Below are 27,090 nucleotides of genomic sequence, written 5' to 3'. Positions count from 1 at the left end.
GCATTAACTTGACGGTCTGAATGGGAAAAGTCGCATAGAAGTGGACCATTTCAAATCCGATCTGGGTCACTTTCGTATGTGGTTCAAATCCGATCTGGGCCACCTTTTTCCAGAATGTCACGGCGGCCTGAACTGTCAAGTCTCCCAAATCGGAATTCATGCAGCAATTACGTCATCAGAGAGCGAGAGAGACAGGGCGCTACGGTCGCGGTGCAGCTGCCCTGAACACAGCTTTTGGGGAAGGGTCGGGCTTGACAACAGTCATAAAAAAATAAAACAGATTGAGGATAAACCTGAGAATGCTCGGTTTTCACTCTGCTTCGTATGGGCTATATTTCAAGATTGCTTAGAGTCGGGGCAAACTATTCGTACAGTATGTATGTGTGTCATGCACGGACAGTGCGTGCATGGTATCGATCCATATAAACTTTGAATATAAGACTAAACAGGGATTATTTATGTCTGTTATACTTGTCCTCTTTTTGGAAATGAAAACATGATCACCTTTGAATCATTTTGAGCCAGCGTGTGTGGTCATTTGTTTTGATGCTCCTGCGCATGCGGGTCGATTTCCTCAGCGCATTTTGGACTGCTGATTAGTGCGCATGCGTGATACTTGAACAGGCTCAATGGACAAAGGCAGTCTAAATGTGCACGGCAAAAAAACAGATATGACAAAAAATCAGATTCGTGCATTAAGACCTGCGGTATGAATCTAGCCTTGTGGAATCAGCAGATGTTAGGGAATGGGATTCCAGACCTTTCTACAGTAGTGGGACATAAATTCTATAAAGACATTTTACAAAGCAAGGTCCTACACACAATTTGGATATTGTTCTCTTCAAAGGATGACGACAACAACAATAACTCTACCTGCATTACAACACGCAGGAGTCACACCCAAATGAGGTGCCTCCACTCCTGAAATTAAAAGTTGAAGCAGTCTTTCAGAGAAACGTTGAGACCATTTGCCCCAATCATTTGTAGATTACTTTGATAACTAAAGGCAGATTTACACCCGACGCATTCACGTGTGCCACATGGTTTCAAACGGAAAAATGACGTCATCTCCCCGACTACACCTGTGTGCCTACAAACGCTTCAGATTTCCACACAACGTACCTGCTGAAATGTTTAAACCACATGGAAGTTTCCGCGCGGAAACGTTCGGCCTACAAGTTAATATCGTCGGAGGGGAGTGGAGGAGGCAGAGAGGATTCATCAACTCCTGTGGAAAAAAAATGGCAGACAAACTACTAATTACAGAGTTTCGCAAGTACAAACACATGTATGATTTGGCCGATAAAGAACACTGGGATGAAAATTCCATAAAATAAGAAAAATGTTGTTCCTCCTTGATGAGAGCAGCGAGCTTCCTCGTAATGCAGAAAAATGGATTCTCTACTTCTGTTATAGACAAGATTCCGAGGTACACAACACTTCACAACCACAACATTTCTGCTCGAAACTTCTGTTTTACAATTTCTCCATCCAAAACAACAGTGGAGCTGGAGTAACATTACTCATTAAAATCCCTTCAAAAAGACAATTGGGAAATACCACATCCATCTGCCATCATCACGACAGGGGAGGACAACATGATAATGAAGGCAGACGTGGAATCAAGTTCGTTCCACCACAAAGATCGGGTGTTTTTATAGCCATGTTACCGCTGTGTTATAGAAGGTATGCTCTTCCTATCACTGCATTTTCATGTGTCTAGTGCTCAAAAAAATACTAAAGCTAAAATCTTGCGTATGAAACGACTTGTTGCCTTTCATATTGTTACAAGTTTTTTGGTCGTTGTTTACAGGTGGAAAGTGCTGTTAGGCAAGGGAAGACAAGTTAATGCATCTCACAACAACACTTACTTTACGTTGATGGACTTTAATCGAAACTACGTGCATTCTACCCGGGGGCGGCCGAGAGGCTGGGGCTGGGAGACGGTGGCTCGCCTCACGGCGGACCGTCAGCTCGATCCCAAGATCCAACTATGAGCTTTTTAACTGCAGCAACTTTAAGATATGCTATTAGAGTTGGAATTACTGAGGACGGTGGAAGAAAGCCTGTTTGGAGGCCGCCGGGGGTCTCTGTATTGTCAGGTGAAAGTTTGGCAAGGCTCTCTTAAGCTGCTCCGGAGCTCATCTGTCTGATATCACATTCTAGTATGCTCCACCATTGATAATATTTTTCAAATAATTTTATAAATTGTGATTTATTGACCTGCTTAGCACATCACCAAACGTTGTAAATAAAATAAGAAATGGAATTATGTTGTCCAATTGTTTTGTTGCGATCAATATCTACAATAAAACAGAATGACGTACTATTTTTGTTTATACGTACATACCTTTTAGTATCTCTTTGTAACAACAACATATGTGTCAGCCCTTCTGCATTCGGCAAATGTAATATTATTTGTAATTTCACCTCATTTTGGTCACTCAAGTGGCCGGCGTATCAATCTACACCTCAAGTCAACACAGACTGACAGGTTGTTATAATTTTGTCCAGGAATGATCAACAAAGTTAACAATCATACAATCTTTTAGGTATATCCTTAGGTTTAAATCACATCCTTAACTTCTTGTTTGCAGCTGGTTTCAATTTAAAGTGTATGGTGAGGTAAATCCACACTGGCGCTTTGAAGCTGGACGCTGTTCAAAAGTTTCCACTTCAAACCATATATATAGGCGCTTCCAGGAGTTCACGTACAGCACAGAAAGTCTCAGAGTCTCATCCACGCCCCGCTGAATCCATTTTTTTGAGATTCTGTGGGTTCCTCTGGTTTGAATTTGCAGTTTTAACTTTGTCAACACACTGCTTACTTCAAACTAGGGTGTCAAATGATTAAAATTTTTAACCGAGTTAATTACAGCATAAAAAATAATTAATCATAATTAATCACAATTAATCGCAATTCAAACCATTTATAAAATACCATATTTTTCTGTAAATTATTGTTGGAATGGAAAGATGAGACACAAGATGGATATATACATTCAACATACGGTACATAAGTACTGTATTTGTTTATTATAACAATAAATCAACAAGATGGCAGTACCATTATTAACATTCTGTTAAAGCGATACATGGATAGAAAGACTTGTAGTTCTTAAAAGTGAAATGTTAGGACAAAATATAGAAATTTTATATTAAAACTCCTCTTAATGTTTTCGTTTTAATAAAATTTGTAAAATTTTCAATAAAAAAATAAACTAGTAGCCCGCCATTGTTGATGCCAATAATTACTTACACAATGCTCATGGGTGCTGAAGCCTATAAAATCAGTTGCACCCAAGCGCCAGCAGAGGGCGACAAAACTCCGAAAAACACAACATGTACACATTTCACTGTGCTGTCATTTTAATGTTTGACCGGGGCATGTGCGTTAATTGCGTCAAATATTTTAACGTGATTAATTTAAAAAATTAATTACCGCCCATTAACGCGATAATTTTGACAGCCCTACTTCAAACTCAATTCATGTTGTTCTTTCTAAACTGGAAGTTCGGAGCTCAAATTTTCCAAGATGTCGCCTAGGTTTCGCAAAGGAAACTTGTCTATAGTACGAAGTTGCTTGAATGCCGTAGACACACTTTTTCCCGCCCGCTGTAGTTTGGGAGAATATCGATTTTATCACAGGGGCAAGCTGCACAGAGTTGCGTGGATCAGCACAGAGTATACATTCTCAAAGACGAGAGTCTCGTTTCCGCAAAGAACGTTCACCGCTTCAGGAATATAAGAAGCTGCACAGAAATTTCTGTGCAATGTTAAATACAGTGATATTCCCTCCTAAGACACAGGAAACACATCCAGGATGTGCTGTGAAGTCTTATTTTACTGCAACACATTACATTACCATCAGCAGGCCCATTCAAAGTGGAGACCTTGAGCGAGACCTTGGGTCTGCTTTTTGTGATGACGCCGTTTCCGTCTGTGGAGAATTTGTGCAGCAGATGAAAGGTTTATACGACTATACACCTATAGTGAGGGCTATACATCTTCATCCCCATGCGGCAGTGTGATTTCATAATGTTTTTTCCTTTGTACTGACTGGTGCTGAAAACCTTGTGTCATTCAGTGGGATTTGTCAGAACAAGTAGTTTTGTCACTGAGGTCTGGAGGCTACAGCTGTGGACGCTTAACAAGAAGCGCTTTTACTCCATGTGTTTCCAGCTCCAACCAACCAGCCAACCAACCAACATATGTTTGCACTAATGGCCACTTTGAGGTACTGCCGACGGCCCCTGGTGGACCTTTGTCCACCAGAGAGGTGCAAAGTAGCCTAGTAGTTTGCAGAAGGCAAGGGCTTAGGTTTGCATAGGGACGGTAGGGACGTAACACCACTAACTTTTCAGGATGCTCAGATTGCCCCACCAACTTTTAAACAACCTTATTTGCATTATATAATGACTTCAGTGATAGAGGTAATTTAGATTGTATTTCCATATGTTGTGAGGATAGAATTGACCCTACCATTATTAAGTGAATTATAGTATTTTCATTATGTACAGACTTACATTGATCCTTTTTCACTTGCTGAATGTGCCAGTCCATTTTTCCCCCTCAAACGTTTGATTGGCTAATGACTCACAGCTGAATCCGTTGTAGATAACGAAAAGTTTATTTGTACTAAGTAAGATGATAACACTAATTATCCCGAAAGTTGTTACGTACATGACGATCCAACGTTTAATAATAGTGGCTAATTTTGTAATATCAAGTTAGATAATTGTGTACCTCTTAAGGTTTTTTGTCCCTTCACATACAAGATAAACTTAGCAAAAGAATTACCAGGGCTAGCAACTATAACAGAGAGGTTGGATTAGCGAAATTTAGTCTGTTATTATTGTTATAAGTTCTGTAAACACCAAGACAATGTAATCTTTTGATGACTGGAATTGATTGTTTCTTTGTACTGTACATATAAGTATTAGCCAATATACTTCTATGTGTTTTTGGAAACATCAACAATACATTTTTTTAACCAGGCTCAAACCCCTTTAGGACATGTCTACACATAACAGGGTATTTTGCAAAAAGAAAAACTTTTTCTATGGTTTGGCCTGTCATCCACACACAGATGCACATGCACATTGAAAAAACTCTGACCAAAGTGAAGATTTGTGAATTCTGTGTTTGATGCGTCGTCACGTGTACATTAATAAACGGAAGTTTGCCATTTTTTTAACAGTTGAAACCTCACTGCCTGCGACAAAAAATGTTCAAACGTCATACAGTGCTGGTCAAAAGTATTGGCATCCCTGCAATTCTGTCAGATAATGCTCAATTTCTCCCAGAAAATGATTGCAATTACAAATGCTTTGGTAGTAATATCTTCATTTATTTTGCTTGCAATGAAAAAACACCAAAAAGAATGAAAAAAATAATTCAATCATTATTCTTTTACACAAAACTCCAAAAATTGGCCGGACAAAAGTATTGGCACCCTCAGCCTAATACTTGGTAGCACAACCTTTAGACATAATAACTGCAAACAAATGTTTCCGGTATCCATCAATGAGTTTCTTACAATGTTCTGCTGGAATTTTAGACCCTTCTTCTTTGGCCAACTGCTCCAGGTCTCTGAGATTTGAAGGGTGCCTTCTCCAAACTACCATTTTCAGGTCTCATCTGACCAAAGAACATTCTTCCAAAGGTTTTTGGCTTTCTAAGGTAGGTTTTTGGCAAACTCCAGCCTGGTTTTTTTATGTCTCTGGGTCAGAAGTGAGGTCTTCCTGGGTATCCTACCATACAGTCCCTTTTCATTCAGATGTCGACGGATAGTACGGGTTGACACTGTTATACCCTCGGACTCCAGGACAGCTTGAACTTGTTTGGATGTTAGTCGAGGTTCTTTATCCACCATCCGCACAATCTTTCGTCTAAATCTCAATTTAGATTTTTTCAATTACAATTTTTCTTTTCCTTCCACATCTAGGGAGGTTGGCCACAGTGCCATGGGCCTTACACATATTGATGACACTGCGCACGGCAGACACAGGAAAATTCAGGTCTTTGGAGATGGACTTGTTGCCTTGAGATTGCCCATGCTTCCTAACAATCTTACTTCTCAAGTCCTCAGACATTTCTTTGGTCTTCTTTTTTTTCTCCATGCTCACTGTGGTACACACAAGGACACAGGACAAAGGTTGAGTCAACTTTAATCCATTTTTACTGGCTGCAAGTGTGACTTAGTTATTGCCACCACCTGTTATGTGCCACAGGTACGTAACAGGTGCTGTTAATTACAAAAGTTAGGGAAGCATCACATGATTTTTCAAAGGGTGTCTATACTTTTCTGAGGCCAATTTTTGGAGTTTTGTGTAAAATAATAATAATTAAAAAAAAAAAGTCCACTCTCTTTTATGTTTATACATTGCAAGCAAAATAAATGAAGATATTACTACCAAGCGTTTGTAATTGCAATCATTTTCTGGGAGAAATTGAGCTTTATCTGAAAGAATTGCAGGTGTGCCAATACTTTTGGCCAGCTACCCGTGTTTGCATTCAGGGTCTGTGCTTACGCTCACGGAGGATTTGGGATCTTAAAACATAACATATACATCGTGAATGTATTAAAGACATAAACAAAATTATATATATATATATATATATATATATATATATATATATATATATATATATATATATATATATATATATATATATTTATATATACACACAGGGGTGCACATGAGTGATCCGCATGCGCGCATGTGTACTGGACGTATACAAACGCGCTGTCCCTCAACGGCTTCCACCGATGGCTGACCACTGTATTTGCGGCAGACACGAGATAATCACTTCTCAAAATGTCGGAGGCAGGCCCCACTGAGTAATTATTTCCGTGTTCCCCCACCCCCGTCAAAGGACAGACAGACGACAGAGACGTCACCGGAGCTACCGAAAAAAGGACTTTCTTTGCATTTCACTTCAAAGTAATGGCAATTTTGTTGTGCCAGTTGATGTTAATCAGGCATTAATTGTTAATATAATTAATTAAAGGTATTTGGCTCTAACTAAAGCTTGTCATAATTTTATCGCATCAGGCGGGTCGGCGCTCAAGCTCAATGAGGACCAAGTCACATCTCCAGGTCCTCCTCTGAGAACCTGGGCAAAAAAAATAAGTATATATATGTGTGTGTGTATGGGGGGGGGGGGGGGGGGGGGGTAAACTACTAAAACTACTGAAATGCAAAGAAAACTTTTGGCACAGATATTTCTATAACTTATACAAAAACTGATTTTCATTCAAAATTGTATTTTTTCAATGATTTGCAAAATAAAAGTTAACAAAAACAGCAATAATCCCAACCTCCATCTCCTAATTTTTATTTTCCCTCATTTCCTCACATACTAAATGCCAAATCTCAATTTTAACTACTAAAGATAGGATGCATATTAAAATTGAAGTTAATGTAAACATGTACTTTTTTTTTTTTTTTTTAATAATAAAGATATAAGAAACATACATTCAGAAAAATAAGTACAAATGACTCATATTATGCAGAGTGAAATGGAATACAGTATATTTTGAAGATCGCGCAAGCATTGACTTTTTTAAATCATAAGGAAATGAATAAGTAGCCTAACATAAATGAACAAATATAAGTCCAAAGTGCACATTGACAGCTAAGATATTCTGAACCTCCCCATCAGAGCAAATAAAACTAAATATGATAAATAAGCCTCCTCAACTCTTTCCTTGCTCTTAAAGATTTGATCCATTTTCTGTTGCATCGCCCTTTTTTTGTCGCATCAATTCAAAAAAACGTTTTTTTTTGTTGTTGCTGTTCCAGAAACATGCACTTGCTAGCTAACTATCACTGCTGATCACATGTCAGTATGTCAGCAAATTGAACAGATAAATGAGTCCAGGCGTTTTGCTTTGCCACGTGCATTTGCACATTGACGTGACTCATCATCGTCAGACTCGGATAACTGCAGCAGCTAGGGAAACCTTCATGCCGTCCGTGGAATAAAATAAATAATAAATATCGGTGGAAACGGATTACGCTACACAAGCACTTTATTATGCTTGTTATTAACACTTGTGCATGTAAATCTGATGTTGGTAGATTGTTTTCTTCTTGGAGATGGAATGCATGTGTGGCAGCTCAGCATTTAAAAAAAAGTTTTTTACATAACGTTTTGACAGTTGCTGTCATATTTTTGGAATCGGAGCACCGTGTACCGGAACAGCATTCCGGCCATGAATCTTATACCGGAACTGCGTTCCTGCCCTGAATCTTATACCGGAACTGCGTTCCTGACCGTTCTGGCCCACTTTCACCCCTGCTTACAAGGCATGGTTAAACAGACAAAATGTGATCGTTGAACAATTTTACTTTTTGTCATTCACTCTGTGCTTGAATGCACATCAAGAAATATGTAAAAAAAAACAAAAACAAAAAAAACAGTTGGGTGGAGATGATATTTTTTCTACAAACGAAGTGGTGTGGACGTTGAGTTTTTTTTCTTGACAGATGGGCAAAATACTCGTTTTTAAAAAGTCCTTCTCTGTGTGGACATGGCCTTGGCTTGACCAAAGTTGACTGACTAGGATTTTTGTAAACGCTGATTAAAGACAATTTACATTGTTGACTTTAACCATAAAATACAAATTTTTCTCATTACTAAAAGCATGTTTTATTTTCCTGTCAAACTTTATTTATGACGTTTACCTCTTCACACAGTCTAGGTGTACTTAGAATTTCTCACGGTTGCTGATTCAGGTCAGTGTGCGGGAAGATACAATGAATCTTAAACATTGACACTTACCAGGATGGATTGAGATTTTAAACAATTCCCATTGTATGACCAATATTATCGAACACTGTCATTTCCTGTCTTAAAAGGACAGCTGGCACAGATGATCAGACAATAGTGCTTAAGTGATGAGGGCAGTGTGTGATGAGTTGTGGCAACGAGGATGTCATTAGCTGGCTTTGCTGTCTCATAACGAGGAATTATAGCAGCATCATGACCCGCACACATGGTCAACATTAACTGCTCCTGCTTCTTTTCCTTCACAAATCTTTCTTCGCGATTTTGATATTGTGCAGGAAAAAAGTCTTGCTTGAATCATGGCAACTCCCTTTCTTCATCAATGAATGAGTTGCAGAATTCAAGCTCAGCCCTCAGTCAGTCGTCCCCCAGCCATTGAAGGGAGTATGTGTCGATCTTCAGGCATGTAAAGGTCAAATTTTGTTTTGCATCTAGACGGAACATATTCGCGGGAATATTTTACCACCTGGGCCCCAGCAGGGCTGCGGTGCTGTGCTTTAACATCTGCAGATGTGATGCTTGTCAACGTATCAATTTAGACAAAATACATCATACTGCAAGAAAATATCACACCGTTTCAAACTATTTTTCCCACAGGAAGCCATGGACATGGAATTATGGATCTGCTGCAGGGAAAACGTTTCTGACTAATATTTCAAATTTGTAAAATAAATATGGCTTGTAAATTTGATACCCCACAGAGAAAACTGCTGTGAACAACCTGGCCAAATGTCCATGCTAATAAATAAATATGTCATCTAGTAGATAAAATGAAACTTCAAAATTCATCGTTCCTAATGCTATGTGCCTGTCCACTGAATGTGCTTAAACTACATCTTATTCAATTGTGTATGAAATTCAACCCACCGACTCAAGCAAAGCCATATTTAAAGGGAATGCGGAACTGATTGCTCATAGGCTTTGAAAGAAGTGGGTGGGGTTCACACATTAGGGTTCCAAACCAAGGCAATTGAGTTGAATTAAGCCCCTTTCACAGACACCTGAACACCGTTTTATTCCCAGGATTTAAACGTGTAGCCCTTATGTGTGAAAGCAATTTCCCAGGTCGACTGACACGGAGACGACTCGGACATTTATCGAGTTGCGTCTTAGTATAATGTCCGGGACTATCCTGGGAAGTGGTATGTGAGAAAGCAGGCGTTAAATTCCTGGGCCACAGCACGAAAGCTAATGACGTAAATATCATGGCGGACCGATTGTCATTTCCTCTTTCCTCGCAGTCAGACAAAAAGCGGTAAACAAACATTGCAATTATCAACATGGCGAGCTGAAAATAGCATAATTACACTGAAATACCGTATTGGCCCGAATATAAGACGGCCCTGATTATAAGACAACCCCCTCTTTTCAAGACTCTAGTTTCAAAAAAGACTTTGAACACCAAATTAATTTTTATACAGAAAATAATTACAGTACATCCGAAAAAAAAAGATTATAACAATATATTTGAGAGAAAAAGCATATTATTTTGCCTCATTCAAATCTTAATATCTGAAGATTTAAATATGTAAACTAAAGGGCAATCACATTCGTAAATGAATGGCTTCTGGTTTTTGAAATGTAAATAAACCAATCTATTGTGATAAAACAACAAAATTGCAATAACTGCATTAACCATCAAAGTGAAGTCTAACTGTAACTGTAGTCTTGAAACAAATCTGAATAAGGAAAAACATTGCAATAAAGTAATGCCAACTGGTTAAAGTTGAGAGTAGCTGAGATCTGTCATGACAGAACATCGCTTCAATGATATCTGGCGCCATCTAGCGTCATGAATGGATATAATGTTTAGACCGCAAATATAAGATGACCCCCTCTTTTTCAGTCTTATTTCAATGCAAAAAACACAGTCTTATATTCGGGCCAATACAGTATAACGAAATGAAATTGCTACTGTATGGTAAAGCCAAAGAAGAGAGTCCATTGTCCGTCTCTGGAAATTTTATTGCCGATGCTGACCAAAAATTACGTCATGTCTGGGTTATAAAATCGCACCAGTTCAGAGAGCCCTGAGTAGGCAACACGGGACAAGTCTGTGAATGTGTCCAACCAGCGTCATTCCCGGAATATCGCCCTGTGTCCGAAAGCCATGATAAATCAATTCCGCGTCAGGAAACCAGTTTTAATTAATGTGTTCATTAGGTTCGCGTTTCACATTATGATTTGAAATGGAGGTTTCATTCCTAGGTTAGACAAGCAAATGAGTGTTTAAACTGGCAGTCACCTGTAACCCCAAACTGTTGTTTTATGTGCCCACAGCACGGTGTGTCTCATCCTCCTGTTCTCGCAATACTTGAGCAAAGTGGATGTGCCGCTGATTGCCTACAAAGACAAGAAGTGGAAAGTGTTCCACTACCCTCTCTTTAAGCTCTTCTCGGTGAGTCACCAGCATCCACGCTTGAACTCCTTTGCCCTTGGCATGCCCTGCAATACGACCTATTATGCTTTTATATTCCTGTTGAGTAACTGCCGACACACTCACACCTGTGATGCTGGCCTGACTCCTGAAGCACATCAAGCGTGATTTTGTGGAATGCACCTGGCTGTAGAGACAGTGTTACTCATGGAAATGATATGACTGTCAGGATGAGTGCCAGCGCGTTATCTTTAAGACACCTAAGAAGTCTCTGAGTCACTCCAGCTTCTAGTTTTGAATGTTTAGATGCAAAAATAATAAAGACAAATCCTGCTGATCTTTTAGTGAGCTCTTTAAAATCACATGCACAAAACGATTTTTGGCGTCATGGCATGAAGCATAAATGCTTTTATAAGCAACCTGCAAGAGAAGCTAACGCCCAGCCATGTCCGCATTAACAGGTATCACACAGTCTGAATGATTTCACAGTGTCTTACTTAGAAGGACCAATTTCCCCCTCAGGCTTTTGATTTATATAGAAAAGAAAAATCGTTGTTACTATTCTAGCTAAACCACTTTGAATAGTTTACAGCAAGGCAAATCCAAGCACCCTGGAGTTCAAGTCAACAACTCACTGTTTGACTCCATATAAGAGGAAACAAATTAGGTTTAAAATTCAGGCTTTTCTTCTAAATAATGTTTTCATGATACTCTAAGGGCTACATTTGACACTTGAATGTCTTGTTTAGGACTTAAAACAATGGTGCAGGTTTCAAACCTTGGTCAGGGTTAAGATTTAGGAATTTAAGACGGGGGTAACATTTTAAACAAGGGTTTTGTTGAAAAATTCTTTGTGCAAATTATTGAACCCCATGTTGCTCTTGATGCTGCATCGTCAGTAAAGTGCTTTGAGTACCTTCAAGGTCGAGAAGCGCATTTAATCATGGTTTAAGGCAATTTCTGAAATATTTGAGATCTTATTTTTGGACAAAATGGCTACCTTGAGGAACAGTTTGTGATATTGTCAATAGAAAATCTGCTCAAAACACCTGCAAATCAGAGAAAAATGTCATTCTTTTTGAATTATGTATACAACTTCCCACAATAATGCCAGATTTAATTTAAGAATCAAATTTTGTGAAGTTAAAACAACAAGACTATACAATCATTGGCTCATTACAAACTTTTTTAGGCAAAATAAGATGAAGAGGTAAAGAAATACTTCGCTTTAGAACACCCTTGAACTTCGACCAAAGAAGTTTTCAAGGTTTTAAAGGGAACCACCGATAGAAAGACTTGTAGTTCTTAAAGGATAAGTTCTTTTGAGCTAAAATAATTGGATATTCAAACCCCTTTTGCTGTTTTTGTTTTTATACAATTTGTAAAATTTGTTTAACTAGTAGGTCGCCATTGTTTTTGCCGTCACAGGGCGGTGACATCACTAGGTTACCCTGCAGGACTTCCAGAGTATGACTCTCGCGACATAAACATGTAATCTGTTCAGCCCTTTCAATTTGAACCAGAGATGAACATTAATGAGCTTGACAGCACTGTCAATATTTCACAAAACGAGCAGCAAAAGCAAAATGAACGGGAAAGACGGGATGAGACATGACGAGAGTTGGACTGCCAAAATGTGCTACACCGGCGAGACATACTAAAAGAGGCAAATTTGACACCCAAAGTACTACCGTGCGCTTTCAGCTTGTTTTGTTTAGATGCGTACAGACACAACATACTAAATATACCTTAACAAATATTTAAACGCACTAATATCAAAAAAGGGTGTTTTAATGTGGTCAACAGATCAACAATCTGCTTTAAAGCCACCACAAGAAAACAGTGCTAAAAAGTATGAGAGGCAAACACATGCAAAAATTATTTTGAGGCAATGAAAAGGTAATAAAAATAATAAAAACACAAATAGTAAGTACTCCCTGCTTTTAACTGATGTGCACATGTGTTGGATGTCTCGCCACGTAGGAATTGCAGAACACTGGTGTTCGGCCATTCCTTACTATGTGGCGAAACGTCCTACACAATGCTCAGCGCGCTTGCGCAACCATGCGCACATCGGTAAAAGTGTCGAGTACTCACTATTTTTGTTTTTATTTCGTTTTTAACAACCTTTTCATTGCCTCAAAGATACTTTTTGATTGTATTACCCTCTAATACTTTTAACCATTGTGTTTTTTTTGTGTCAGCTTTGAAGCAGTTGACCACACTAGTCACGTACGTATTTAAACCGTCCTTATTTGATATAACTACATTTAAGTATTTTCTTAAGGCATTTTTTTTAGTATGTTCTGCCTGTATGTATCGAAACAAAACAGGTTTGGAGCGCACGGTAGTACTTTAGGTGTCAAATACGACTAATGTAGGACATTTAGCCGATGTAGCAGGTTTTGGCAGAACACCGGTAGTGTTTGTCTACAGACAGTGACAAACTTCATCATCACCCCGAGCGTCCATTGCGCGCATAAAGCATGGTGCCCTTTGTAGGTCAAAACGTACTAAATAATATAGATTTTTGAATCAATGGCAATATTTCATGTGTTTCTAACAAAATATTTTCATAAAAGGGAGCAATTGTGAGCAAAAGTCTTTAAGTCCGAGGTTCCCTTTAAAAAGCCTTGCAAGGGTTTGAATATGGTTTCCTTGAATTTACGTCTATCCTAATCCTTTATCGCCACCATTTTAATCCTACACATACAGTACAAGCAACACATCTTGATAAAGTCAAAAACTGAACCCACACAGTCAAAATAAAATATTTCAGTGGATTTCTTTTTCTCCAGTTTGTGATATTCTGCATCTGGTAGCAGTGCTGTCACGCCATGCACGTCATTATTTGCCAGACAAGAAATATCTGTTCTCCAAACCACAGGCCTTGTTTGGAATGTGTGGCGGCTGGCTGGTCTGCTTCCTGCTGACTATTTTTGACGTGCTACCATCCAAGTCTGACTCGTACGGCTTCTCGGCAAGAACAGATATTAACCTGGACGCTGTTGCCAACTCACCCTGGTTCCACATTCCCTACCCAGGTATACCTTTGTAAACTGAATTAGAAGGGCTGATCCCATAAAAGACTTGCACTGACCCTTGGATTAGGTAACCATGACTAAATTGAGAAGTAAAAAACAACAACATGATTTCAATTGAGTTGTTCAGAAAATGTACAAACAGGCACGGTGGATGAGTGGTTAGCACCCCTGCCTCACAGCTCTGAAATTAAGGGTTCAAACTGGGTTGGGGCCTTCCTGTGTTAGGTTTACATGCCCATCCCAGGTCCCCAAAGCATGAACAGTAGGCTGTTTGATCTCTCCAAATCGTCTCTAGGTGTGAGTGTATGCGTGAATGGTTGTGCGTCTCCTTGTGCCTAACTATTGGCTGGCAAACAATTCAGGGTGTACGCCACCTCCAGCCTATAATAAGCTGGGATAGGCTCCAGCACCCCCTTGACCATCGTGAGGATGAGCGGCTCAGAAAATGAATGAACGTACAAACAAATTTAGTGCTGCAACGATTAATCGATTAACTCGAGTAATTCGATTTGAAAAAAAGCTTTGAATCATATTTTGCCACTTCGAGTATTCGTTTAATTAGAGTGGCGTTGTAATGGTTTGTTTTGAGAGTGTTTGCATTTGGTTTTATTGATTTGGGTGGATACAAAGCCCTTTAGTGGCAACAGAGAATATGATATAACTCATTTGACATGGCTAAATCCAGCTGTGCCCTGTTAAGACCAGCATAAGGTAAGTTTTTGTTTGTGCTAATATGATTTATAATGCATTCACAATTTAGTTTATAGGTATAATTAGCCGTTTTTGTTTTTTTTGTGGGAATATGTGTTTGAACGATTTGTTAAGAGCATTGTATAACAACGTTAGCATTTTATAGCATTTAAGCTAGCGGACTTTTGCTCTGCAAGTTAGCCAATTGTTCTTTTGTTGTACTTAGATCCTCATTTATTTATTTTTATGCCGTTTGAAGCTAAACTCAGGTGTTTTAATTATCTTTAAATGAAAGTGCAATTTTGCATAGTTTGAAGAAACACTCGGTGAATTCTATTTTGTATTCGCATTTGATGCTCTTTTGAAAGTACAATTCAAGCAAGCCTTTGTTTTACATTTCCTAAAATTTATTCTGCGATGTATTAAATGTTTCTAATCTGATTACTTGATTATTTGAACTAATTAGTGGATAGATTAATCGACTGATAAAATAATTGGTCGCTTCAGACCTAAACAAATTACTACTCTGTAACTGGTTTGGTCTTCAACATGTCAGAAAATGGGCACAAATTTGAATCATTCTTATCTAAAGTAAAAACAGATGTTTGCAACAAGGATGATCATTCTGGTTTCCTGGAGGACTACAGAAACAAAAGAATATTTACTTTTGAGCGCCTGAAAGTCAGAGGATTTGGGCAATTGTAAATTAAACCATTGTTTTAAAATTTGTGATTGGCCGGCAACCAGTTCAGGATGTACCCCTGTCCACAGTTAGCTGGGATAGGTTCCAGCAACCCCGCGACCCTCGTAAGGTTAAGCAGTACAGAAGAAAATGATTTATTGATTATTGAAGTACTGTAGTTATTATTATTCTGATTATCAAGTAGTCAATTAACAGTAGTGATTTGAACAATTGAATTACGTATGTTGTCAAGCCTTTCAATTGAAGATGTCAAGCAATTTTTAAAACAAGTTAGTTTTTAAATTCAAATTCAATGATTCATAGTAAAGCAACTCATTGTGGCGTTTTCTTGCTTTATTAAATAGTCTGTTAACACCAGTTCTTCTACACATATGCATTGTTGTTTTCCTTGACGATGACAAAAACATTTCGTTGATAAATCAAAATTTCTTTGCATACTAAAACATAACAAGACGAATGCCAGTTTTTCTGTCTGACGAGACGGCAAAATTCGAAAATGCGACATATTTTTCTGTCATATGTCACAATATTACAACGTGAACTACATCAGCCTGCTTCGTAGAAAATGTAAAATTATTTCTAGCATTTAGTGTTGCGAGTGTTATCTTGAACTCTCAGACAACTTTTTCACATAGTTTGTGGTGTCCAGATGGGTTTAAATAATTGAAAATAATGTACTGATTTCTGGGGGTGGCGTAGCTTAGTGGTAGAGTAGTTGTCTTCCAACTCAGAGGGTTCGATTCTCTGCCCAGATAAAATTGTCTAATTGTCCTTGAGCAAGACACTGAACCCCACGTTGCTCCTGTGCTGGGTCACCAGTAGGTGGATGGTGAGATAGAGTAAAGCGCTTTGAGGGCTTTAAGGGGGGAAAGGCTCTATGCAAGTGTTTTACCATTTTTTTTTTGCTGAATGTGTATTGTCATCACGAAGTTGGCAGTGTCCTTAAAGACGCTACAATATGTGCTCGTCTTTCAATGTTCATTTGAAATTGTTGGAAACAATTATATATTTATATAATTTCAAACTAAACCTTTGGAATTTTACAGACGAAAACATTTTGAGTCATCGTCGACTAAAACTAGACAACATTTGTCTGAGATTTTGTGGACTAAAACAAGACGAAGACGAACACATTTTGAATTTGGATTGTTTTAAATTTGAATGTTCTTTTGAAACCAGTATATCAGTATTTTTGTCCTAAAGACGAGACAAGACTGTGCAGTGTTTTTGTCAAGCGGAGACCAGGAGAATTAGCGCTGCTGCCGCGGGGACACACGTGGACTTGCACAGGTGCTATTTGCCCAGAGTGTTTGACCTGAACCCTCTCTATTTGAAGGAAGAAAAAGGGCTTTATGGGGCAGTCTCAGTTAAAATGTCAGGGCTCTCTGTGTACTCATCAGAGCATTGGTGGAGCATTCATGGAGTAGAAAAGTAGTTGACATTTCATGTTATTTTTTCCACGGTGTGGCCTGTCATCCACACGCAGATGCACATTTTGGGCATTAAAAACGACGGTTTTTAAAAACTCTGACCAAAGTGAAGATTCTGTGTTTGATGCGTCGTCATGTTTGCGTTTTTTTTTTTTTTACAGTTAAAACCTCACTGCCTGCGACAAAAAATGTCATGCGTCAGAGCATTGGTGGAGCATGCATGTAGAATAGTACTTGATATTAACACTACAAATTCCATATAGTACCTTTAAGTGGGGCATACAGGCAAAAATTGGATTACAAGTCAAGAAATGTTTTCTCGAAATTGCAACTGAATAGCCCAGAACACCCTGCCCAAAAAGCAAACTCTCATGTGTAAAGTGAGAACGTAATGTATCGCTATTTGAACAAAAGTGGATTTCATGGGAAACGATCAAGAAGGACAGCACTGTTGCAAATCAGAAATTGGATGGAATGGTTCTGCCTAAATGCACTTTGATAAACTACAAAGCTTCTGGGATAATGTCCTTTGGGCAAATGAAACAACTTTTCCAGCTGTGTGACACTGTTCTGGGGCTTCTTTTCTTAATCTACCACAGGTTGTCTTGAATCGGGGGGGGTTCAAATAAATCTGTAGACTGTAGATCTATAAACAAGGCCCATTTGCAATCTGAAACATGTCATATGGAGAATGTGCCCTTTAAAGATAAAAAAGCACACAAGGATTAAAATTCATAGAATACTTTTGATTTTTTATTATTTTAATTTTTTTTTGCTGGAAGCAATTGCGTCACTAGGTATTTTGGACAACAGTTACCGGCAAAATACGAAAGGTAAAATCAAACAAATCATTTAAAAAATAACAGCAAAATGTATTATGAGTCTACAAGTGAATGGTGGCAATATTGCACAGCCCTAGTAGTACAAGCAAGGTTCTGTTCTATTGTAAGAAAAATGGATGACTTCCACGATGATTTCAGCCCAATAATTATTGATATGATGCTAGGATTTATGAGGTCACACAGATTAATCTGAGTAGGCTTGATTGAAATAGCTGCAACGATGATTTGAAAGCCTATGAAACACCTGCTCTATTGTTTTGGCAGCCCTTTTAATTTTCGTCTGAGTCTTTTGGACAAAAATACTTATTAGGCTTAGTCATATAAAAATCTGCAATTTTGTGTAGTTTTACTCGACGATTACTGTTTTCGTCTGTAAAATTCAAAAGTTTTGGGTAAAAAAAAAAATGAAAAAGGTTTCCAACAAATTTGAATGAACATTGACAGACGAGCACATATGATAGCATCTACAAGGACAACACCAACTTCATGATGATAATACATACTCAGCAAGAAAACAGTACATTATTTTTCAATTAATTAAACCCACCTGGACACCACGAAACGTATGTAAAAAAAAAAAAATGGAGAGTTTAAGACCCCACACTCAATGCTAAAGCTAACGCGAATGCTATGCTAATGCTACGAGTTACATTTTGTGTGTGATGATCACTCAGCTGAGACCTGTAACGGCAACATTGCATATTCTCTCTTAACAACATAAGAAATCATTTTACCTTGTGTTTCATAACAAGGACGATCGAGCACAGCCTAGCTTGAAGCACACCTTAACACCGGTGAAAATTGGGGGGCACATTTCACATGAGTGACACGACCCAAACACTGCTACAATACAGGCTGACATACTCCATGTACAATATGAAAATGTCACACATTGTGACATTTCACAGAAACTATGTCGCATTTTCGTCTTGTTGTCGTCTTCTCAGAAAAAAACTGGTTTTCGTTGACAAATATAACAATGCTAGCCAAAAATAAAACGTGGGTTTTGTTCCCATTGGTGCTGCATCTGAAAGTCTCCTAAGATTTTAACCAGAGATAACTCAAGGGTTAAAACAATCTTTAATTACTTCATGAACGTGATTACGCTTGACAATCAATCAACAAAACATTTGGCGCCTCTGTCAGTCCTCCCAAACATACATTATTTTTCGGATATGTACGCCAGAGCCGATGGACGTGAAGAAACATTCAAGGGTTACTTGGGCCCTGCTTTACAATAACATCAGCGCAAAAAATATTGAATATGAATGTCGGAAGTGTCAAAGCCGGCATTTGACAGTGTCCAGAGCATATCCAGAAGGGAAAACATAAGGATCTCATTTAGCCTGAAACACGATGCAATGAGTCCATCACTCGGTCAACTATGTAGCAAGGAGGTTTGCACTGTTTCTGCCGTGTGTAATGAAGATGAGCAATGAGGAATGCTGCCCTGTTTCCAGATGTTTGTATAAAACATCAAATGTTGTAGTTTCCGCATCTCCAGGCCACTTTTATGTGGCAGATGTTGTTTACTGCCATTCTCTGTGGATATTCATCATGGCTTTTCGCCAATGGCAAATGCTCGCGTCCTGAATATAACTGATTCACAATTTTTTATTTCAAAAGGAAGCTATTCAGTGAGCAGTTGCATGTACTAGTCAAATACAGAAATTTTGGGGCTTTCCTGAGGAACGTCACTGAGGATCACTGTTACAGAAGAAAAGTTTTTTTGTCAGGAGCTCAGTGATTCACACAGCTAATTTAAGATGACTGAGCCTTACATTTATACATAGTCTGATTTTGCAAAGACAAAACCACAGACACCCAAACCTTAAACCATTGTTCGTAGGTCAGTGGGGCATGCCTACTGTGAGCGTCTCATCAGTGCTTGGCATGATGGCGGGAGTGTTGGCGTCCACTATGGAGTCCATTGGCGACTATTACGCTTGTGCCAGGCTGTCGGGTGCACCTCCCCCACCGACCCACGCCATCAACCGTGGCATTGCTGTGGAGGGCATCGGCTGCATCCTGTCAGGCCTGTGGGGGACGGGCAATGGGACCACCTCCTACAGTCAGAACATCGCCGCACTTGGCATCACCAAGGTACAGTGAAACTCTATTTCATGTTGCCTACACTGTAAAAAATTTCAGTGTAAAATAAGAGCTGGCAGTAGGGTTGCCATGTCTAGACTGTTATTGTACTATCTTGATAATGTAAAATGTCTTTACAGTACTAGTCTTTAATCCAGAAAAACTGAAGTTTTCTCTATTTCTAGAATTTACAGTAAAGAGCTGGCAGCAGGGTTGCCATTACTAGACTATTCTTGAACAGTAGTGATAATGTAAAATTGCTTTATAAACATAAATTCCTGTATTTTTAGAATTCCCAGTAAAGAGCTGGCAACTGAGGAGCTGCAGTATGCTGTGTTATTAACAATATACTGTGTTTTTCATGGTAAGCATTAGGAAAATGATTCTTCAATAGTAGTCTGTAAATGCATACAGTGGGGCAAATAAGTATTTAGTCAACCACTAATTGTGGTTCTAATAGTTCTCCCACTTAAAAATATTAGAGAGGCCTGTAATTGTCAACATGGGTAAACCACAACCATGAGAGACAGAATGTGAAAAAAAAAACCAGAAAATCTAATTGTTTGATTTTTAAAGAATTTATTTGCAAATCATGGTGGAAAATAAGTATTTGGTCAATACCAAAAGTTCATCTCAATACTTTGCTATGTACCCTTTGCTGGCAATAAAAGAGGCCAAACTTTTTCTGTAACTCTTCACAAGCTTTTCACACACTGTTGCTGGTATTTTGGCCCATTCCTTCATGCAGTTCTCCTCTAGAGCAGTGATGTTTTGGGGCTGTCGTTGGACAACACGGACTTTCAACTCCCTCCACAGGTTTTCTATGGGGTTGAGATCTGGAAACTGGCTAGGCCACTCCAGGACCTTGAAATGCTTCTTACGAAGCCACTCCATTGTTGCCCTGGCTGTGTGTTTGGGATCATTGTCATGCTGAAAGACCCAGCCACGTCTCATCTACAATGCCCTTGCTGATGGAAGGAAATTTTCACTCGATACATGGCCCCATTCATTCTTTCCTTGACACAGATCAGTTGTCCTGGTCACTTTGCAGAAAAACAGCTTCAAAGCATGATGTTTCCACCCCTTTGCTTCACAGTGAGTATGGTGTTCTTTGGATACAATTCAGTATTCTTTCTCCTCCAAACACGAGAACCTGCATTTCTACCAAAAAGTTCTATTTTGGTTTCATCTGACCATAACACATTCTCCCAGTCCTCTTCTGGATCATCCAAATGCTCTCTAGCGAATCGCAGACGGGCCTGGACGTGTACTTTCTTCAGCAAGGGGACACGTCTGACAGTGCAGGATTTGAGTCCCTGGCGGTGCATTGTGTTACTGATAGTAGCCTTTGTTACTGTGGTCCCAGATCTCTGTGGTCATTCATTAGGTCCCTTCGTGTGGTTCTGGGATTTTTGCTCACCGTTCTTGTTATCATTTTGACGCCACGGGGTGAGATCTTGCATGGAGCCCCAGATCGAGGGAGATTATCAGTGGTCTTGTATGTCTTGCATTTTCTAATAAATGGTAAATGGTGTTATTATTGTATAGCGCTTTTGCTCCCACAGTTGATTTCTTTACACCAAGCGTTTTACCTATTGCAGATTCGGTCTTCCCAGCCTGGTGCAGGTCTACAACTTTCTCTGGTGTCCTTCGACAGCTCTTTGGTCTTGGCCATAGTGGAGTTTGGAGTGTGACTGACTGAGGTTGTGGACAGGTGTCTTTTATACCGATAATGAGTTAAAACAGGTGCCATTAATACAGGTAACGAGTGGAGCCTCGTTAGACCTTGTTAGAAGAAGTTACACCTCTTTGACAGCCAGAAATGTGCCCACTCACCGACAAGCACTGCCCACCCAAAGAAAACTGGATGTAGTGCTAACGGCAGTCTATTCATATAGTACTGATGTGTTGTATGTTTTATCCTTTGCATTGTTTCCTCCTCTTTCACCTTAAAAAAAAAAAAAAAAAAAAAAAAAAAAATGAAATGAAATGTTGGTTTTGTTCCTAGGGGGCTCGACACACATTTGCACATATATTTTATTTATTTATTTATTTACATTTTATCAAAGTTTTCACCAGTGTTCACCTGGCTGTTGAGTTTGAGTTTCGAAGCATCCTGAGGGGGTCAAAGTAGGGCTCAAAGCGTCGGCGGGACATTGAATGACTGCTAGGGGGCGCTACATAGTGTATTTGGAATTTGTCTTTACACGGAATCAAGGATTTCACCTGTCTTGACCTGCCACCCGATTTTGGTGCATTTCGAAGCATTCTAAGGGGGTCAAATTGAGCTCAAAGAGGCTGAGAAACAAAGAATAACTATAATAATAATGATAATAAAACCGAGGAACCACAATAGGTTACCTAAAGAAAACATTGTCACCTGCATGTCCATACTGTTCAGTTATGAATGTGTGCTAAGTCAAATAAAATGCAATCAAATTTTGTATAGACCAAATCACAACAACAGTTATCTCAAGGAGAAAACAAAACATGTTTTAAGGTTCAGTAGCCCTACGCTGGATTTTGACCTACTAGAGCATTGTAGCTTTTTTTTTTTCTTTCTTTTTTTTACCACCCCCTGGTAAGACTAATGCCCACCTGCACCTGGCATCCTGCTAACACCACTGATCCAAACACATAAAAACAAGAAGCAAAAGTGGGATTCAGTTCAAACAAAACTACCTTTCTGCTCTGGCATGGACGAATTTTCTTCTACTTGCAGAAATGCCTTTTTTTATATTAGTAGCTCCTCCCCTCAAGCGCACCTGCTCCCAAATTACGCGGGAACTTTCCCATTTAAGGGTCCCAAAAACACCACGCCTGTTTGGCTCTCCTCACTTCTTCCTTGTTGGTAAGTGCTTACATGATCAGAACAAATGGATAGTTTGATTGTATGTGGAATGGATTTATTTAACAAAGTGTAGAGCAACGAGTGTGCATCCCCCGGTCACGCTACCAATTGTGAGAGAATATTAGGATGGGTAACGTGTCTCGATTGTCCAAAAAACCGCATGAGTAAATAAAAAATAAAAAAATAAAAAAAACAAGTGTCATGTGCGCGAGCACAGCTGCTGCCTATTTTGTGCGTGCGAGCGGGTGTGCGTGCGTGCGCACACTGTCAGTGACAGAGTCGCTCCCTCACACAGTCCAATGCCAGAGGTATTAAAGCAACCCCAGACATCAGGGAACCTCCGCCATGTTTGACTGTGGGGACGGTGTTCTTTTCTTTGAAGGCCTCGTGTTTTATCCTGGAAACTCTATGTAGATGCCTTTTCCCAAAAAGCTCTACTTTTGTCTCATCTGATCAGCGAACATTCTTCCAAAATGTTTTTGGCTTTCTCATGTAAGTTTTGGCAAACTCCAACCTGGCTTTTGTATGTCTCCGGGTCAAAAGAGGGGTCTTCCTGGGTATCCTACCATAGAGTCCCTTTGCATTCAGACACCGACGGATAGTACGGGTTGACACTGTTGTAGCCTCGGACTGCAGGACAGTTTGAACCAGCCGCACAATCTTTCGTTGAAACCTCACGTCAATTTTTCCTTTTCGTCCACATCGAGGGAGGTTAGCCACAGTGTCTTGGGATTTACACTTAATAATGACGCTGCGCACGGTAGACACAGGAACATTCAGGTCCTTCGAGATGGACTTGTAGCCTTGAGATTGCCCATGCTTCCTCACAGTTTTACTTCTCAAGTCCTCAGACAGTTCTTTGGTCTTCTCTCCTTTCTCCCTGCTCAATGTGGTACACACAAGGACAGAGATTCAGTCAACTTTAATCCATTTTAACTGGCTGCAAGTGTGATTTAGTTATTGCCACCACCTGTTATGAGCCACAGGTAGGTAACAGGTGCTGTTAATTACACAAATTAGAGAAACATCACATGATTTTTCAAATGGTGCCAATACTTTTGTCCGGCCCATTTTTGGAGTTTTGTATAAAATGATAATGATCTAATGTTTTTTTTCCATTCTCTTTTGTGTTTTTTCATTGCAAGCAAAATAAATGAAGATATTACTACCAAAGAATTTGTAATTGCAATCATTTTCTGGGAGAAATTGATCATTATGTGACAGAATTGGAGGGGTGCCAATACTTTTGACCAGCAGTGTATTTAGCTGGGGCTTTGACGCAACCTCGTAATATCTTAGGGTGTCTTAGAAGAGTGCAAAAAAGTGAAGTATCATAGAAAGAAATTTAGGATAGAAAAAACATCAGATACCAACAAATGCGGGAATAGTAAACTGCAATTACATGGAGATTACTCCTGGTTTACAGGAAGAGAACTGCTGATTATTAAAAATAAAATCTTTTTTTTTTTTTCAAATCACATACAATCTTTTTTTTGTAAGATAAAATCTCCCACAATTCATTTATTTCTTAGTGTAATTTCATAAGACTATTTTGAATGTTTTAATAAAGAGATGTTTTTTGATTATGAAGCATTCATTTCCATTTAAACTGTCAAGAAAAGTTATTCTAAAAAATATTCTCTATTCACGACAGGTCTTGTTTCATCAAAGCAAGAAACAAACATAAGTATGCAACTCCTTATCACTTTAAACACAGCTGCTCCTCTCTAATTTCTCCTCGGAAGACAAATAGTTCTTTCCAAAGGCTTTTTGTGTCAACCACTCAAGAAGGGTGTTAAAAGCTTTGCACAGGACACTCCAAGGTCACAGTTGTTTGCTTTACTGAGAACGATCATAAAGTTGCAGGAAGCGGCCTCAGTCGTTGGCTTGTCAGTTATTCTTCAGCCTATTGCTGAGGGCATAACTTTTAACCGAACATTGGGAGAGTTTGAGATTTGAGGTACTATTGGTGAAAATTTACTCTGCTGTCTGTTTGAATAATCGGTAAAGATAATCGCGTAGTCTGCTTTCCCACCTGTTTTTGAAATGTGCAATAATTTTTATGAATATATCTTCTCTTATTCGTTTCTGTTAGGTTTATGTCACCCAACATTGGCAAGAAACACAGACAGGGAGGCAGGTTTGGAGAGATGCTGGCAGCAGATGTTCAGCTCAAGATGTTCAGCTATGATTAAAATTCTCAGCTTGATCAGCTTGCTCTGAACTGATACTCCTGTATTCAACAAACGGCAGCACCATATTAACATACAATACATTAATTTGTGACTGGGCAGATCTACAGAATACTCACTCATATTTCCAGATGACTGAGCTACCCTCAGACCTTGATTGATATAATCGTTTATTCATTAACTCAGACTTCTAGCCACTCACCAATCACAGAGTGGTCACACACAGTCAGTTCAAAAGTACAAGAATGGTGCCACATAGAAAGATCATTGTCAAATCAAATCAGAACATGACTTATATAGCGGAAAACACAGACAAGACTGAAAAAGCAGTTTCTGCTCTTGCACCCCTCTCTGAAATAAACGTCTGTATTTTAAGCCAAAAGAACTGTTGTGTTTGATTGAACAATATGTCTATATGCTGACATATCAGATTCATGGCGCATTAAGCCCCCAATTTTTTAAATTTGTTCATTTTGCCCTGGAAACCCAGCTTAGAGACGTCGCGCAACCGCTTTTGTTTCTACCAAGCCATAAAAAGAAGGGAAGTAATCGGATTTATTATTCGAAATGTCTATCATTTTTAGCTTAGAATCATTAATTGATGTCTAATATTTAGTTAGAAAAAAAAAAACAACGACTTTAAAAAAATTATTCACTCACAGATTTTAAACTTTTGGATAAATTACGTCACAATGAAAAAATTAGCGTCTGTAAAAAAGTCGTGGATATCTACCTCATAACTTTCGCTTAATTGTATTTTTTTCGTTACTGTTGCATTTTCCCCAATATTTTAGATACAGTAAATAATTGATCCAAACAAAGAAAAATTGAAAAAAAAAAAACATCGTTTAAAAGGGTAAATATATGAAAATGAAAATCTAGACCACTCCTTGATGTCTGCGATTTCTGCATCGCGACCCTTGTTTTATTACCATGTTTCACCCATAAAATCCCCCCAAAATCCGGCTGTGGCCAGTTACAGCTTGTCTTGACACTTGTTGATACATGCTACATGGAGTTTTTGGATCGAAAAGAGGTCATCAGACACTCGAAGGCGAAGGACGCATTTTGCGTCCTAAATGGTATACTGGGGACGGGTTTGAATAAGCTTTGGCTTCTCCCGTCAGCCCTTTTCTTTTCGGGTTGAATTAATTATTAACACATATAAATGCTGTATGTTTGGATTTGTCATGCCTGAAGGGGAAATAAATAAATAAATAAAATAAATAAGTACGCAATAATACCTTGCTAAAATCATGGCGTCTTTAATTATGCTGTCGCGTGCTCTCACCTCCAGTTAGGGTTTTGCTGTTTATTTATTTATTTTAAATGCCCTACCGCTCAAAATTTTTACTTCCCCCAGAAAATTGCTTTCCAATGACGTATCACACATGCATATAGGACAATTTTAAAATTTGGCCTATCTGCGGGTCTCAAAGCAGAACTTAATGTCACCTGAGCGTTTTCCGCAATATACTGTATATACGGGAATGGCGGGGCCTACAGCGGGGAGGCAACTGTCACGTCACCCCTCACACAACCGGCCCCAGCCACCCCATGTCCTTGGTGTATGATGCATTAAAATCAAGGGGAGCCGGCCAGGGACTGTACGGCCCTGGTCCGACTCCCCCCGAAGAACTGAAAGAGTGTGTAGGTGCCCAAGGTGAAATATATTTAGAGCGCAAAGTGAAGAGCGCGTGAGTTAAGAGGCAGGCTCCCGCAAGTGAGGCCCCTGGAGACAGGCCCAAGGCACAGAGGCGCACCCTCCCAGGCCACCCCACTGGCCGAGAGGGGTGAGAGAAATGGTACCGAAAGGCTTCAGAGTATGACGAGGAATAATAAATAAATATATTTAAATAAATAAGAATGTATTGCAGCTAAAATAAAAGTTATTTGGCGTGAAAATGTGTTTTTTAATAGCCAACAGCAGTATTACGATTAAACAATACTATAAAGGGTGGAGAACAAATATAGAGCAAGATAAACAATCACTAAAGAGACCTTATCCTGTCATTCAAAACTAACAGCGACATGTACCAAAGCAACAAGCCCTGATGCGGCATATTTTAGGTAT

The 27,090-nt window shown here is 39.1% G+C and overlaps 1 protein-coding gene across 2 annotated transcripts in view; it reads left to right on the top strand.

Moving 5' to 3' along the window:
- The window catches only part of si:dkey-106n21.1 (solute carrier family 23 member 1), a 147,745-nt gene that overhangs the window by 79,188 nt on the left and 41,467 nt on the right, over positions 1-27,090 (top strand). For both annotated transcript variants that reach the window (XM_057837445.1, XM_057837444.1), the window contains exons 6-8: positions 11,077-11,194; positions 14,061-14,217; positions 19,732-19,985. In XM_057837445.1, coding sequence (XP_057693428.1) covers positions 11,077-11,194; positions 14,061-14,217; positions 19,732-19,985 — 529 coding nt within the window. The remainder of the gene's footprint in view (positions 1-11,076; positions 11,195-14,060; positions 14,218-19,731; positions 19,986-27,090) is intronic.

This window comes from Corythoichthys intestinalis, chromosome 5 (assembly GCF_030265065.1).
Source record: "Corythoichthys intestinalis isolate RoL2023-P3 chromosome 5, ASM3026506v1, whole genome shotgun sequence".
NCBI classification, from domain to species: domain Eukaryota; kingdom Metazoa; phylum Chordata; class Actinopteri; order Syngnathiformes; family Syngnathidae; genus Corythoichthys; species Corythoichthys intestinalis.
The sequence above is the reverse complement of the archived record's forward strand: the minus strand, read 5'-3'. Positions and strand labels throughout refer to the sequence as shown.